This window comes from Carettochelys insculpta, chromosome 1, assembly GCF_033958435.1.
Source record: "Carettochelys insculpta isolate YL-2023 chromosome 1, ASM3395843v1, whole genome shotgun sequence".
Classification (NCBI taxonomy): Eukaryota; Metazoa; Chordata; order Testudines; family Carettochelyidae; genus Carettochelys; species Carettochelys insculpta.
Window position 1 is genome coordinate 154,581,458 of NC_134137.1, and position 12,877 is coordinate 154,594,334.

Here is a 12,877-nt window from a genome sequence, read left to right on the forward strand (position 1 = left end):
GGATCGGTATGTAGTGAAAGTGGTAGACTAATCTATTCTACTATGCTGTACAGCCTTTAAGTACCGTGGGCTGATGCAGAGAAAAACTGAGTGGTGATATATAGCCAGTGGTCAGAGTTACACATCACATGAAAGTGGAGAAGTTGTTTAACTGAAAATGATGCGGCAGTCAGTAGATGTATAAAATAATTGTCATTCTCATGCACCTCAGGGGAGTGGTGCCCATGTACAATGAGGTGGAGTTTTGCTCCAGGAATTTTTGGGATGATGCAGGTGTAAGCTATAATCTGTGCAAAGGGCCTGCTTTATTTTGCATTCGTAGTGCAGGAGTATAACCTCCTTCCCGGGGCAGCTTAGTTGATAGAAAGCTAAAGGAGATGTCATTTGATCATAAATTCTACAGAATCATAACCTTCTGTTGCAAGGCAAAGAAGGTCCCAGCTCCAGGTCCCTTAGTTGTTCAAAATGTTAATAATATGTCATCGAAATGGATCAAGTTGGGTCCTGTTAGAATGCCCTTTTTTCTCAAACACAATGGTGCCAAATATGACAAAAATAGAACTGTTATATTGATCTATATTCAAGCAAATGTTTAAAACTCATCTCTTTTTTGAATTTTTCTTTAATACGGGCAAGCATGCATTGATCCTAGTTGGCCAAATATTTGCAGGGACATGAGGGATTTCATCTTTGTATAGCCTATTTGATTAGCTGAAAGATTGATTTAGGGTTTCAAACACAACTGGTGTAATCAGCCCATCTGCCAATATATACAAAGTGCCAGATAGGGGAGATGTAATTCTGGATCTGGTTGTCCTGGAGTCATTCCATTGCTTAATAATTTGCTCTCTTCCTAACAGACATAAATGTACCCACTTTTTGCTGGCAACATCTACCTCCATTTATCTGATTCTTGGAAGGCATTCACCAGCATAGCTCTGTGAGGCCACTTCAACAGAGGTCACTTCAACAGAGGTCACTGTTGACAGAGAAACCTCAGCAGTACTTCTGTTGACAGATAGCATCTACACACAAAAGCAGATTGAAGGAGCAACCTGCTCTGTTGATAGAGAGCAGCCAGACTGCCCTGCCCTCTCTCGATAGAATGGCTGATCGGAGGCTCTGCAAACAAGGCTGCCCAGGGAACTGGAAGCTCTCTTTGTTGACAGAAGTGTCTGGACAGGCACTCTGTCAACAACACACTGTCAACAGAGGCGTTATACTTGACTAGGGAGAAGTATAAGCTGCCAGCTGAACAGCTGAGTTTTGTTGACAGACTCTGGACAGAGCGATCAAAGTCTGGGTCTACGTGGCGCGGCTTTGCTGGCAGGTCCATGCTAATGAGCAGCCTCGAAATTGCATGGCTCATTAGCATAGGTGCGCATTAGCATAGGTGCGCAAGAGCTTGGTCTCAGCACAGAGGGATGCCAGCAGTAAAGAGGCTGTATGGACGTGCCCTGCTGGCAAAAAGCCCATCTGCTGCCAGCCCCTTATGCCTGAAAAAATTCTAATGAGCTACAGCTAATGAGTCGAAGGATGCCCATGTAGACACAGCCAAAATGTCCTAATATTTGTCTTCAGATAATAAACTAGGCAAAAGTCCTCAAGTTCATTTATGACATCAGTGACTTTCTTAGCTGTTCCAAGCACCATCAGACTCAGGAAAGTCTTTTTGCACTCAAGCACTGGATTTTTCCAAATGTCAATAAGGTATTTTTCCTTACATAAATCATTGTTTGTGTAACCTTCATCACAGTTTTGCTATGATAACAAGTTGGTAGGCCCTGTACAATCATGCTTAAGACAGAGACAAATTTGTCTTACCTCCCATACAGCTGATTCTCACTGGAAATCATGTCTAAAAGCCTGCAGAGCAGGAAGAAATTAATGAAAAGAGTACAAACATGATCAGATTTTTTTATTTTGTATCTTCATGTTGTTAGCTAAGTTTGTTAAAGTTGCTTCATAACTGAAGGATTTTTTCTTTTTTTTTCCTGCTTCTCAGTTAGATTTTTTTTTTCATTATTTCTGCTTGGAAATAATAGCTTCAACAAACTACAACCAGCTTTTGTTATTTGGTGTACTAATGTTGTGTAGAGCTGAGCATTTTCTAGAATACTATGGCTATTTTGTACAAAAGCCATGTTTATATAGTTTATGTACTATACAGTTTGTATTCGTGGTGCATTAGTAGATTACTATGTAAACTGCTGAAAATGGAATAGTACTACAAAATGTGTCGAGAGGTCTGTCTTTAGAGTATAACGACTTTAAATTACTGTAGTTATCCTTTATAAAGTCAGCAATTGACAGTGCTCATTTCACTGAGCTTTGTCTTGGTATTGGTTTTCCTCAAATGTCTCCCTCTGTGTGTGTGTGTGTGAGCACATATGCGTGTGCGTACACACATGAGCATGTATCAAGGTACTTTAAGTTTTGGAGCTGACATGTGTACAACTTTTTAGATTACTGGAGTGAGAGTGATAAGGAAGAAGCAGACACTCCATCAACACCCAAACAAGACAGTCCACCACCCCCATATGATACATACCCGCGACCCCCTTCGGTAAGTTATCTACAGTTACTTATTTGGAAATGTTCATGGCATAAAGCAACAGTTTTGCCTATTTGAATTATTTCTTGGGAGATTAAAAAATCTATTCTGAAAGTGTAAAACTCTTTCAAAAGATCACATTTCATTAGCTCAGTCCCTGATAAAATGTTTGCATTCAGTCATTTCAAGGGAGGTCAATAAAGACCATAAAAGACATCCTGTTTCTGATCAAAATTAAGATCGAGTATCTTTTAAAACGTATCATTTTCCTGAATTTCAAGACCTCCATATATTATTAATTGTCAGGAAATATCCCTATTGAAAAATAGACAAAATATTGATTTGCACTAGTGAACAGTGGTGTAGAGGTGTCATTTTTAAGGCTGAAATTTTGTCCAAGGGCAGGAATGAAAGCTGTGTTTTAATAGTTGTCTTGCATAGTTGCGGGGAAAAAATTCTGTGTTCTTTACAAGAAGAAAAATGAGAGAGAGAAGACTGCTGTGCCATAGACAAAAATAAAATAAAGACCATGCACGCACAAATAAAAACTGCTTCTGGTAAATATTCTGTGTTCGTAAGAAGGGCAACAAGGATGACATTTACACTGCTATGGTTCAGTGAAATATTCCAAAATGGTGAAGCTTTTTTCCTTTTCCAATTTAAAAAGACAAAGGAAAGATATAGTGCTTTACTTTCCAGTACAGTGCTTTATTGAAAACATTCATTAAACAACACTGCCTAGTAACACTAGAACTCGCCTAGGGGAGCAAATTTTATATATGGCAGTTAGAAATAAGAGGAGAATCAGCAGTGGTATCTCCACAATATGAACAAAACCCTGGTATTGTGAGGACACACAACTTTGCTCACCAGACAAAGTTAGTTCAGTTAATGAATTCCTCAATACCTCCCTTCTTCTAACACCATTTCTAGACTACAGTGTTTGAAGCAACCTATTCACTCACGTAGCACTCTGATTACCACTGGTAATATTGAGAGATTCTTCCTAAACTTGCAGTCAAGTGTCTTCTTGGCAGTCACTCAATAATGAGTAGGACATCTTCAAGTCACCCTCCCATTTGTGAGTCCGTTGATGGCTGATCAACCTGATTCTGGAGCTGCAGGTCTTATCACTGAAGGGGCAGGTGGTGGTAGCTGTTGGAGGGCCTCAGGGCAGTTTTTGATGCTCTTTTTTTTTCTTTTCCGCCTTTCCTTATCTGCACTGCAGTGGGACCTCTCAAACTGTGCTACCCCCTCATGTATTACTGTTCTCAACTGGGGTCAGTCTTGGGTAAGGTTCTCCCAAGTATCTACACCAATGCTACACTTTTTCATGTGTACCTTCAGCATGTCCTTATATCGTTTCCATTGGCTTCCAACACGCCTCCATCCTTCCTCCAACTCAGACAATAGAATCTGTTTTGGGAGGCTCTGATCAGACATCCAAACCACATGACCAGTCCAACAGAGTTGTTGATGAATGATAATGGCTTCAATGCTGGTCATGTTCAATTCTTCTAGGATGCTAGTGTTAGTGGGCCTGTCCTCCCAAGAGATATTTCAGATTCTCCTGAGGCAGCATTGATGATATTGTTCAAATGCCTTCAAATGACACTTGTATGTTGTCCAGGTTTGATATGCGTACAGTAGCATTGGAACAAGCACTGCATGGTATACAAGAAGCTTTCTCTTGGCATAGATGTCCTGGTTCTCAAAGACCCTTTGTCTCAGGCAGGTGAAAGCAGAACTTTCACCACTCAGATGATGCTGTATTTCTGCATCCATCTCAGCTTTAGCAGAAAAACAACTTCTGAGGTATTGGAAGTGCTCCACATTATCCAGCAGTTCTCCATTAACTTCAGTGGAAGGTATAAGAGATTGTCCCATTGGTGAAGGTTGGTGGAGCACCTTGGTCTTTTTGAAGTTCAGTGTGAAGCTGAGATTCTCGTATGCTTCGGCGAAGGCACTTAAAATGGTCTGAAGGCTGCGGGAGAGAGAGCAGCAACCATGTTGTAATCCACATACTGGAACGCCATGATCGAGGTCATGGAGGTCTTGCTTTTAGCCTTCAGCTTCCTTAGATTGAAAAGCTTCCCATTCATTCTATAGAAAATCTTCATGCCATCTGGAAATCATTTGTACACATCAAGCAGCCTTTAAAGTAGCAAAATGCACTCTTTAGCTTTCAGGAAAGCCTCTGTAGGAATCTAATGTACAGGTTCTCTCTCTCTTACTGCAAATAGTGATTACACTTGTTTTTGTTGTCTATATCTATAAAGTGAAACAAAAAAAAATTTATCTTTTCCTCCCAGAAGGTAACATAAAGCCAGATTATGCTGGATTCATAGCACCTTCACAGTTTAAGTTTTGTTGATGGACTAAGAAACAGTTGACCAATGGATTGTTACATATAGAAAAACAAAATTATAAGCACAGACCAGACAAATTTTCAGATTCCTGGTTTCAATATGAGTTATCTGAGTACAAAATGTTGGAATGGAACATATGAGAAAAGGTTACCACCCCCCCCCCCACACACACACACCCCCGGCTGCATATCTTAAAGGACATTTTAATGTGACTTTTCTAAAACATTCATCTTTGCACTGGGTCCAAGCACTGAAAATGTCATCCCAAAGAAATTTGTTTAAGAAGTTACATGTAACTAAATAAGGTTGCAATGGAATCTGGATGCTATGTGAAAGACATTTATCACAGGCTAATATTCTGCAAGCCTTGTATGTGATCACTAGTGAACCTATGGGTCCATTCTGCAGAGTAAGAAGCATTCAACACGAGTAACATTCATATCCTCAGTAATTGTTAGAGAGAGAGAGAGAGAGAGAGAGTGTAAGCAGATATACCTGGTGTTGGTCAGTTCTTAACTGAAGGAATTTTGTAAAAATAAATGAAAAATATACATGTACAGGCTGGAGGGCAGGTTCAGGGATGTGAGGGGCAAGTGGGTGGGTGGCTTAGGGCAGAGGTTTCGTGGGGACCCAAGGCAGGGGATGGCTGCAGAAGTCAAGGCAGGTGGGAGGTGCAGAAGCTAGGGCAGTGGTTTGAGGACAGGAAGCTGAGAGGTTGGGGGGGGTTACTGGGGCCATCCATGGCAGTGAAGGTGATGCCACTATGGCAGCACCTCCTCACAGGAGGCCAGGGCAGAGCTCCCTGTCCAGCAGCTCCTCCTAAGGGTGCTGGAACTGCACTATCCATCCAGTGACGACTCCTGGGAGGGAGGGATCTGGGGCTGTGTGCTTGTAAAGTGTGGGCTGGGGCTGTGCTAGGTGGCCCAAGCCTGTAGCTGTCCACCACCCCAGCCTGCAGCCTGTGGGGAGGCAGCACTCTGGGGGCAGCCCCCAACCTGCTGCTGCCCCTCAGGCCTGCAGCTTCTCCAAGGGGTCTTTGCTTTGGGTAGTGGCTGCCCCATCCTGCAGCCCGTTGCAGGGGCAGCTCTTTGTGGGTTGACCCTGGTCTCCAGCTAACTCCCTGGCCTGGCACTGGTCTGTGGAGTGGCACTTTGGGGGCTACCCCAGGCCACCAGCGGCCCTCTCTATTCTGCAGCATATTTGGTGGGGCACTTGTGGAACTGGCCAGATTCTGGGGGGCTGCCCACACCTCCAGGGACCCCTGTGGCTTACAGGCTGTCTGGGGGATGCCACCAGTGGCCTGTATTCAGCCTGCAGGCCGTGGGGGGGAAGCTCTTGGAGCTGCCTCCAGCCTCTAATGTGCTTCCGTTCCCCTCTAGCATGTAGGCTGTCTCAGGGGACAGGCTCCAAAGGGCTGCCTCCTTCAGCTGCCCCCCATGGCCTGCAGGCTGTCTGTCTGGGGAGCCAGACTCCTGGGGTTCTCCCCTTCAGCTTTCCCCTTCAGCAGCCTCCCCACATCCTTCAGGCTATTCAGGTAGGGGCAAGTCCCAGGAGCTGACCCTGACGTTAAGCGCCCCCCTCCTGTGGCCTGTGAGCTGTCTGGGGGCTGTCTCCCCACAGGCTGCAGACTGTCTGGGTGGGGTCAAGATGCAGGGAGCTGCTCCCCCTCCAACTACACCCCCTGCACTCTGCTGGCTGCTGCGGGGGGTCAGGCTCTGGGGGCTGTCCACCCTCCAGCTGCCTCCCACAGGCTGTCTGAGGGATGAGGCTTTAGGTAGACCAGGCTTTGTTGGGTTGCTCCCAGCTGTCCCCTACAGACTGCCTGCGTGGAACCTGGCTGCAGGGTGCTGCCCTTCTCCAGCACCCTCTGCAGTCTGCTGGCCGTCCTTGGAGATCAAGCTGCAGAGGGCTGTCACCCGTCCCCCTTCCTCCCATGGCCTGCAGGCTGTCGGCAGGAGGGGCAGACTTCAGTGGGTTGCCCCTTGTCCAGCTGCCCTCCTGTGGCCTGCAGATTGTCTGGGTGTCCAGGCTCCTGGGGTTGCCCCCTCCCAGCTGCTTCACCTCCAGCAGCACTCCTGTGACCTGTAGGCTCTCCATTGCGCGACAGGCTCTGGGTTTGGGGCAAAGGAACTACTTACCTGTCTGCGTGGCAGACAAGATGGTCTCTCTCGGTGCTGCAGCTGCTCCCAGTGGCCACTCTCAGTATCACGTTCCTCCTTCTTCCCCATGTCTTTCCACGCTCCTGGGAAATCCTTGGATTTCAGGCATTTCCCACTTTCCAGGTGCAGCCAGACTCTGACCTTGGTTTAAGTTAGGATAAGAGGCAGCTGTGTACCAAATGTTGTGGTTGTTGCTCTTACAGTTTAAAAGGAGTTCTTGAGATAAAGTAGCACCGGCAGACAGGCAGACTCATAAATATAGAGAGAGATACACGTGCAAAGATAAAATATGACCACAGGAGACAAAGCTAGTTAGTCTGGTAATACATGCTGTCATTACTAGAGTGCACATCATCATAACAATACAGCACCTGTGTGTTTATTATTAATAAATATGAATATATTTTGATCTAAAATCAGTGTTAATGTTCATTTTGTAGATGAGCTGTGCAAGCCCTTTTGTGGAACCAAAACACAGCCGACTTTCATCTACGGAAACTTCCCAATCACAGTCTTCGCACGAAGAGTTCCGTCAAGAAGCAGTAGGGAGCACTACTGAATCACCCGTGCGCAAAACAGCCAGTCAGCGACGTTCCTGGCAGGATTTAATAGAGACACCACTGACAAGCTCAGGACTGCACTACCTTCAGACTCTGCCCCTTGAGGATTCCGTGTTCTCTGACTCGGTTGTAATCTCTCCAGAGCACAGGCGGCAGTCAACTCTTCCAACTCAAAAGTGCCACCTACAGGATCACTATGGTCCATTTCCCTTGGTAGAGGGTGAGAGAAAGCAAGTCCTAAATGGGAATGGGGGCAAGCCCCGCAGTTTTACACTTCCTCGGGATAGTGGGTTCAATCACTGCTGTCAGAACCTTTCAGTTAGTGCCTCTGATCACCAGGAAGATGCACAGCAGAAAAAGTTAGATGAGGAGGAGGAAGAAGGGAAATCAGCAGAAGAAAACCAAGAAGATAAAAGTAAGTATAGAATATTCTCTATGGCTGTGCAAGATTCCTGTTTAATTAACATAGAAGTTGCAAATCTTTTCCTCTTTAATTAAAACAAAAAGAGTAGTCTAATTTTCTCTTAAAATTTAACAATGTACCCTTGTTGCACATGCAACTGAAAAATGACCTTTCTGATTTGCTTTTCTAATGTTCCTTAATAACAGAGTCACATACATTAGATTTCAGAATATCCATAGGTACAGCACAGATTTACTATTTCTTTCTAGTGATTTTTAGTTTTAAGTGCTAATAGATTTTGTTTGTCCTTTCTTTCCATTTCTACTCACTTTCCAACTCCACAAACACACCTGTGCCTTTGAGTTGCACTTGGTGGACTTTCTATTTCAAAACCTGCTCCTTTTGAAATAAAACACTCACACTAAATTTAGTGGTGCAGGATCAGGCCCTAAGTGCCTGGCTTAGTGTGCCAGCTTTCACTCCTGACAAGAGAGCTGAACAGGTTGTGACTAATCCCGTAAATAGAGAATGTTTTCTCCCCTTCTCCACCATTTTCTAACATATAATTTGAAACATAGAAGTACAAGAAACAATTTATGGAACAAGAACTTCATAGAAGATACATACGTAAGCAAAGGGGATAAAAATCAGCATGGAACAGAGTAACCACTTTTTTCATGGCACATTAGCTCTTTTTGAGATCCGTGCCTTTGTCAGAGTAATCCAAATTAACCTATAGAACAGGGATTTCAGAGCAGCCTGCTCTTTACATGTGGCTGTGCTGGTATCAGGCAAATCTACCCCTTATCTGTTTCATGAACTGTCCACCATAACAGCTTTTTAACATATGCTGGCTACCAAAATTCATTTACCATCCATTGTGAAGGGCCAGTATACAGGGCCTTCATCAGTTAGATACGGGGTTATGCTGCAGTTAAATTATCTGTAGCAGTAAAGAAGGCAGACAACCTACCAGCCTCTCGCAGGAACTATGGATCTTGGTTCTCTCCTTGGATCCATCAAAATGTATAGAGAGGTCCTGTTGGCAGAGTTTGTCTGAAAGTAAGAGATGGAAAAGGTGGGAAATTGTAAAGTTTCACAAAACTAAAAAACTGATGAAAAGTATCCATTAAACTATCAGTTTCAGAATATTGCTGTTTATTTGAATTAATGTGGAATTTTTTTTAATTCTCTGTCAGATGTTAATAGTTTTGCTCTATATCTAAGTTTTTAACTAACAGATACTTGATATTCTGCAACATGCATCTGGCTTTTGGGGAGAGGAAATTGCATATTATGCAGAAATTAATCTCAGTGCCATTATTTTTAAAGTAAATTGTCATTTAAACTCATCTGCAGCACCTTTTGAAAATGTACATTTAATAAGGTAACATTTGGGCTATTAAAGGGTTAGAACTTAAGATGTCTCATGCACTTTGGTATATGATTAAATGTCATCATCCAAAGACAAAATATGTTACCCTAACCACTTTAACCCTGGGCTTTAGCCTTCAAATGAGCTTTTAAAGGTAGTGATAAAATAAAAATCCTCCCAATTTATGATAGGAAGAGAATAACAGCACTTACACTCTTAGAGGTTGCTTAGAGACTTTGGTATGGACTGTGTGTTCTTAGGTGATTCTTAAAGCTCAGTTGCAAATCTTTTGCCATGGTATTTTAAACAACACAGCAAGAATAACTTGGATTAATAGGCCAGAGGCTGAAATATCCTGCCCATCCCCCCATTTCCAGCCCTTTCTGCACAACTGACATGTATGTTTTCATTTTGAAAAGGGTGTCCTTGACAAATTCATGTTGTGTTTTTGTTCTGTTTTTGTTGTGTTTTAATTTTAGGAAAGGAGTTTTTCTTAAATTTAAGCAAATAATTACGAAAGGGAAGATAATTCAGAGAAGTTAATGACTATCTAGAGAAGCAGAGTGTTCATGGTGAATTATTAACCACAAGAATAAGAAAATAGAAAGAAAATATCAAGTAGCATGGTGAAAAGTTTGAAGTTTGAACTGCTTGTTGCTATGTCTACAGTGTTCTGTTTACAGTACTGGCCTTTTCCAGTGCAGTAACCAATAGACGGACAGGATTTTATTGCCAACCTTCTTCCAAAATGTAGAATGGCAGCTTCTGAGCTGTAGTGAGACAAACTTGCTCGTAGCACTGAGTTTGCTGAATTGGTGGGTGTATTTGTGCATGTTGCACCATTACAGAATCACAGAATCATAGGGCTGGAAGGGACCTCAGGAGGTCATCTAGTCCAGCCCCCTGCTTCAAGCAGGATCAACCCCTACTAAGTCATCCCAGCCAGGGCCTTGTCAAGCCAGGACTTAAAAACCTCAAGGGATGGAGAATCCACCACCTCTCTAGGCAACGCATTCCAGTGCTTTACCACCCGCCTGATGAAGTTTTTCCTAATATCTAACCTACACCTTTCCCTCTTCAACTTCACACCACTACTCCTTGTTCTGCCATCTGACACCACTGAGAACAATTTCTCACCCTCCTCTTTAGAGCTCCCCTTCAGGAAGTTGAAGGCTGCTATTAAATCACCTCTAAGTCTTCTCTTCTGTAAACTAAACAAGCCCAAATCCCTCAGCCTGTCCTCATAGGTCTTGTGCTCCAGACCCTCAATCATTTTTGTTGCCCTTCGCTGAACCTGCTCTAGCAAATCCACATCCTTTTTATACTGGGGAGCCCAAAACTGGTCGCAATATTCCAGATGTGGCCTCACCAATGCCGAATAAAGAGGAATAACTACTTCCCTAGATCTGCTCGAAATGCTCCTCCTAGTGCACCCTAGTGTGCCGTTAGCTTTCTTGCCTACAAGCCCCATTGTTGTGAGAAAACAAATAACTGAAAATAACAAGACTAATTCTTTCAGGGCCAGCAGGGAGAAGAGAGAGAGAGATTGGAAACCAGTTCCCACATACAGTGTTGCTGTAAGAGACAGTCCAAGTCTGGATGCGTTCAGCTGACACTGTCCCTTGCAATAGATTCTTTAGAGTAGTACCCTGTACACTTTTAAAACTGTGCTACTATATATTTACTTCGTCATACATCCTAATTGCAACGGTTAGCATTTGTGTTAAATGTCGTTGCTGAAGTTTTGTCTTTGGGGCTTTTTGTTTCATTTGTTTTTAATTCCCCACTAAGAATACAAAAAAGAGAACCAGTTAATCTTAAAATACAATCCTGTACTCCAGGTTTTTGACAAATGCTATTCAGACAACTACATATTGCTTAGGAATTCAGTACTTTGTTTACGATCCTCTATCGGATCATCAGCTGATGTAAACTGGCATAGCTCTGTTGACGTCTGTGGAGTGTCACTCGTTTATGACAACTGAGGATCTGTCCCTGTGTCTTTAAATCGCTACTTCATGCCCAGAGTAGACATTGCAGGAGCCATTGCAGTGGATGATTTTGTGCACATGCTCTGCTACCATATCCTGGTACATTGTGGTGAGTTTAAAATGCTGAATGCCCTTTCCTGTGTTGGCCAGTTAGAATGTTGGCTTTCTGGTGTGCAGCCTCTCTATTTTTACTCCTTTTTACTGCATATTAACATTGCATTTCTCATCTCCAGTTAGCTTATTGTTTTTTATTTCTTTAATGAGTCATTTATCCTTTATGTGTCTTGTGGTTTTTGTTATTTTTAACTGCTGTTTATCTCCTGTGGTGTATACATATGTGTACGTGTTCACTTCTGAGATTATCCACGCGGGCAGACCTTTTGCAGAGGTGGTTCTTTGGAACACGTAGGTATCCTCATTGGGAGCAAATCACCTTTTGTTTTGTTTTTAGGCATGGCTGCACAGGAGGAGTGTATTAAATGGTAATGGCAGAAGACATTATGTATCCGTGATTAAGTCACAAAGGACAAGTCTTGTCGTTTCAGATTTGCGTCATTGAAGTTGTAGGTAATAGAATGAGGCAGTTATGCATCACATCATGGCCACGCAGTCTCCTTCAGGCCTGGAGTTTATTGGTGCTGTGTATATTTTGACATAGATTTCATCACTGGACGCCAAAGGGCACTTAAAGTAGTTTTTGACAGAACAGTTTGGTTTTTGCCTTTAAAAAACTTACTCTATTTTTACTTTGTTTTCTATTGAAAGTTGATTTTGAGTGGCTCGTCTCTCGTTTTCATAAGCCCAATGATTTTGTGGGAAAAGGTGGAATTACTAGTCTTTATATTTAGCCTTTTAAGAGCAACAACCCCTAAATCTCGGCAGAGGCGCATCAAGTGTCACTCCAATTAACTTGGCCAGAGGAAATGCACCCTTCTTTTTCATTCACTACAGCGGCCTTTGGTGGACCACAAGAGGACCAGATAGAATCTTTGTTGCCAGAACAAACAGGATAGCAGATCTGGTGTTAGGCATAAGCAAACTAAACAATTGCTTACTGCTCTGAGCAGCTCAATGGAGGCCCCATTGGCTTTTTATTATGTATTTGGTGAGGAATAAAATATCCCTGCTTAGGACCCCCCATGGATTCCTAAAGCAGTTTTACTTCCTTTTCTATCAAAGGTTGATTTTGCATGTCTAGTTTCTCATTTTCACAGGACACACACAGCCACTAAGAAGACACTGCTAATTAGTTAAAGCTGCTTCTGGGCCTAACCTCATTTGACAGATAAATGCATGAAGTGTATATTAATTCTAACAGTATGTTTTTGATCAGTTAAGTACAGTGGGTACTGTAATAAGTAATAATTAGATTATATAGATTCAGCCTTTTGTAAGAAATAAGGAGAGAACATTTTAAAACAAAACTGCTTATTGTATAGCTAGACCTCTGGCTATTTTGAGAAGAT

General features: G+C 42.8%; 1 protein-coding gene across 8 annotated transcripts in view; it reads left to right on the forward strand.

Moving 5' to 3' along the window:
• Positions 1-12,877, forward strand: part of CNKSR2 (connector enhancer of kinase suppressor of Ras 2) — a 372,822-nt gene that overhangs the window by 300,226 nt on the left and 59,719 nt on the right. For all 8 annotated transcript variants that reach the window (XR_012645541.1, XM_074994112.1, XM_074994129.1 and 5 more), the window contains 2 exons: positions 2,466-2,566; positions 7,523-8,057. Coding sequence is in view for 7 of the 8 variants with exons in the window: in XM_074994112.1 (XP_074850213.1) it covers positions 2,466-2,566; positions 7,523-8,057 (636 nt within the window). In the remaining variant the exon portion in view is untranslated. The remainder of the gene's footprint in view (positions 1-2,465; positions 2,567-7,522; positions 8,058-12,877) is intronic.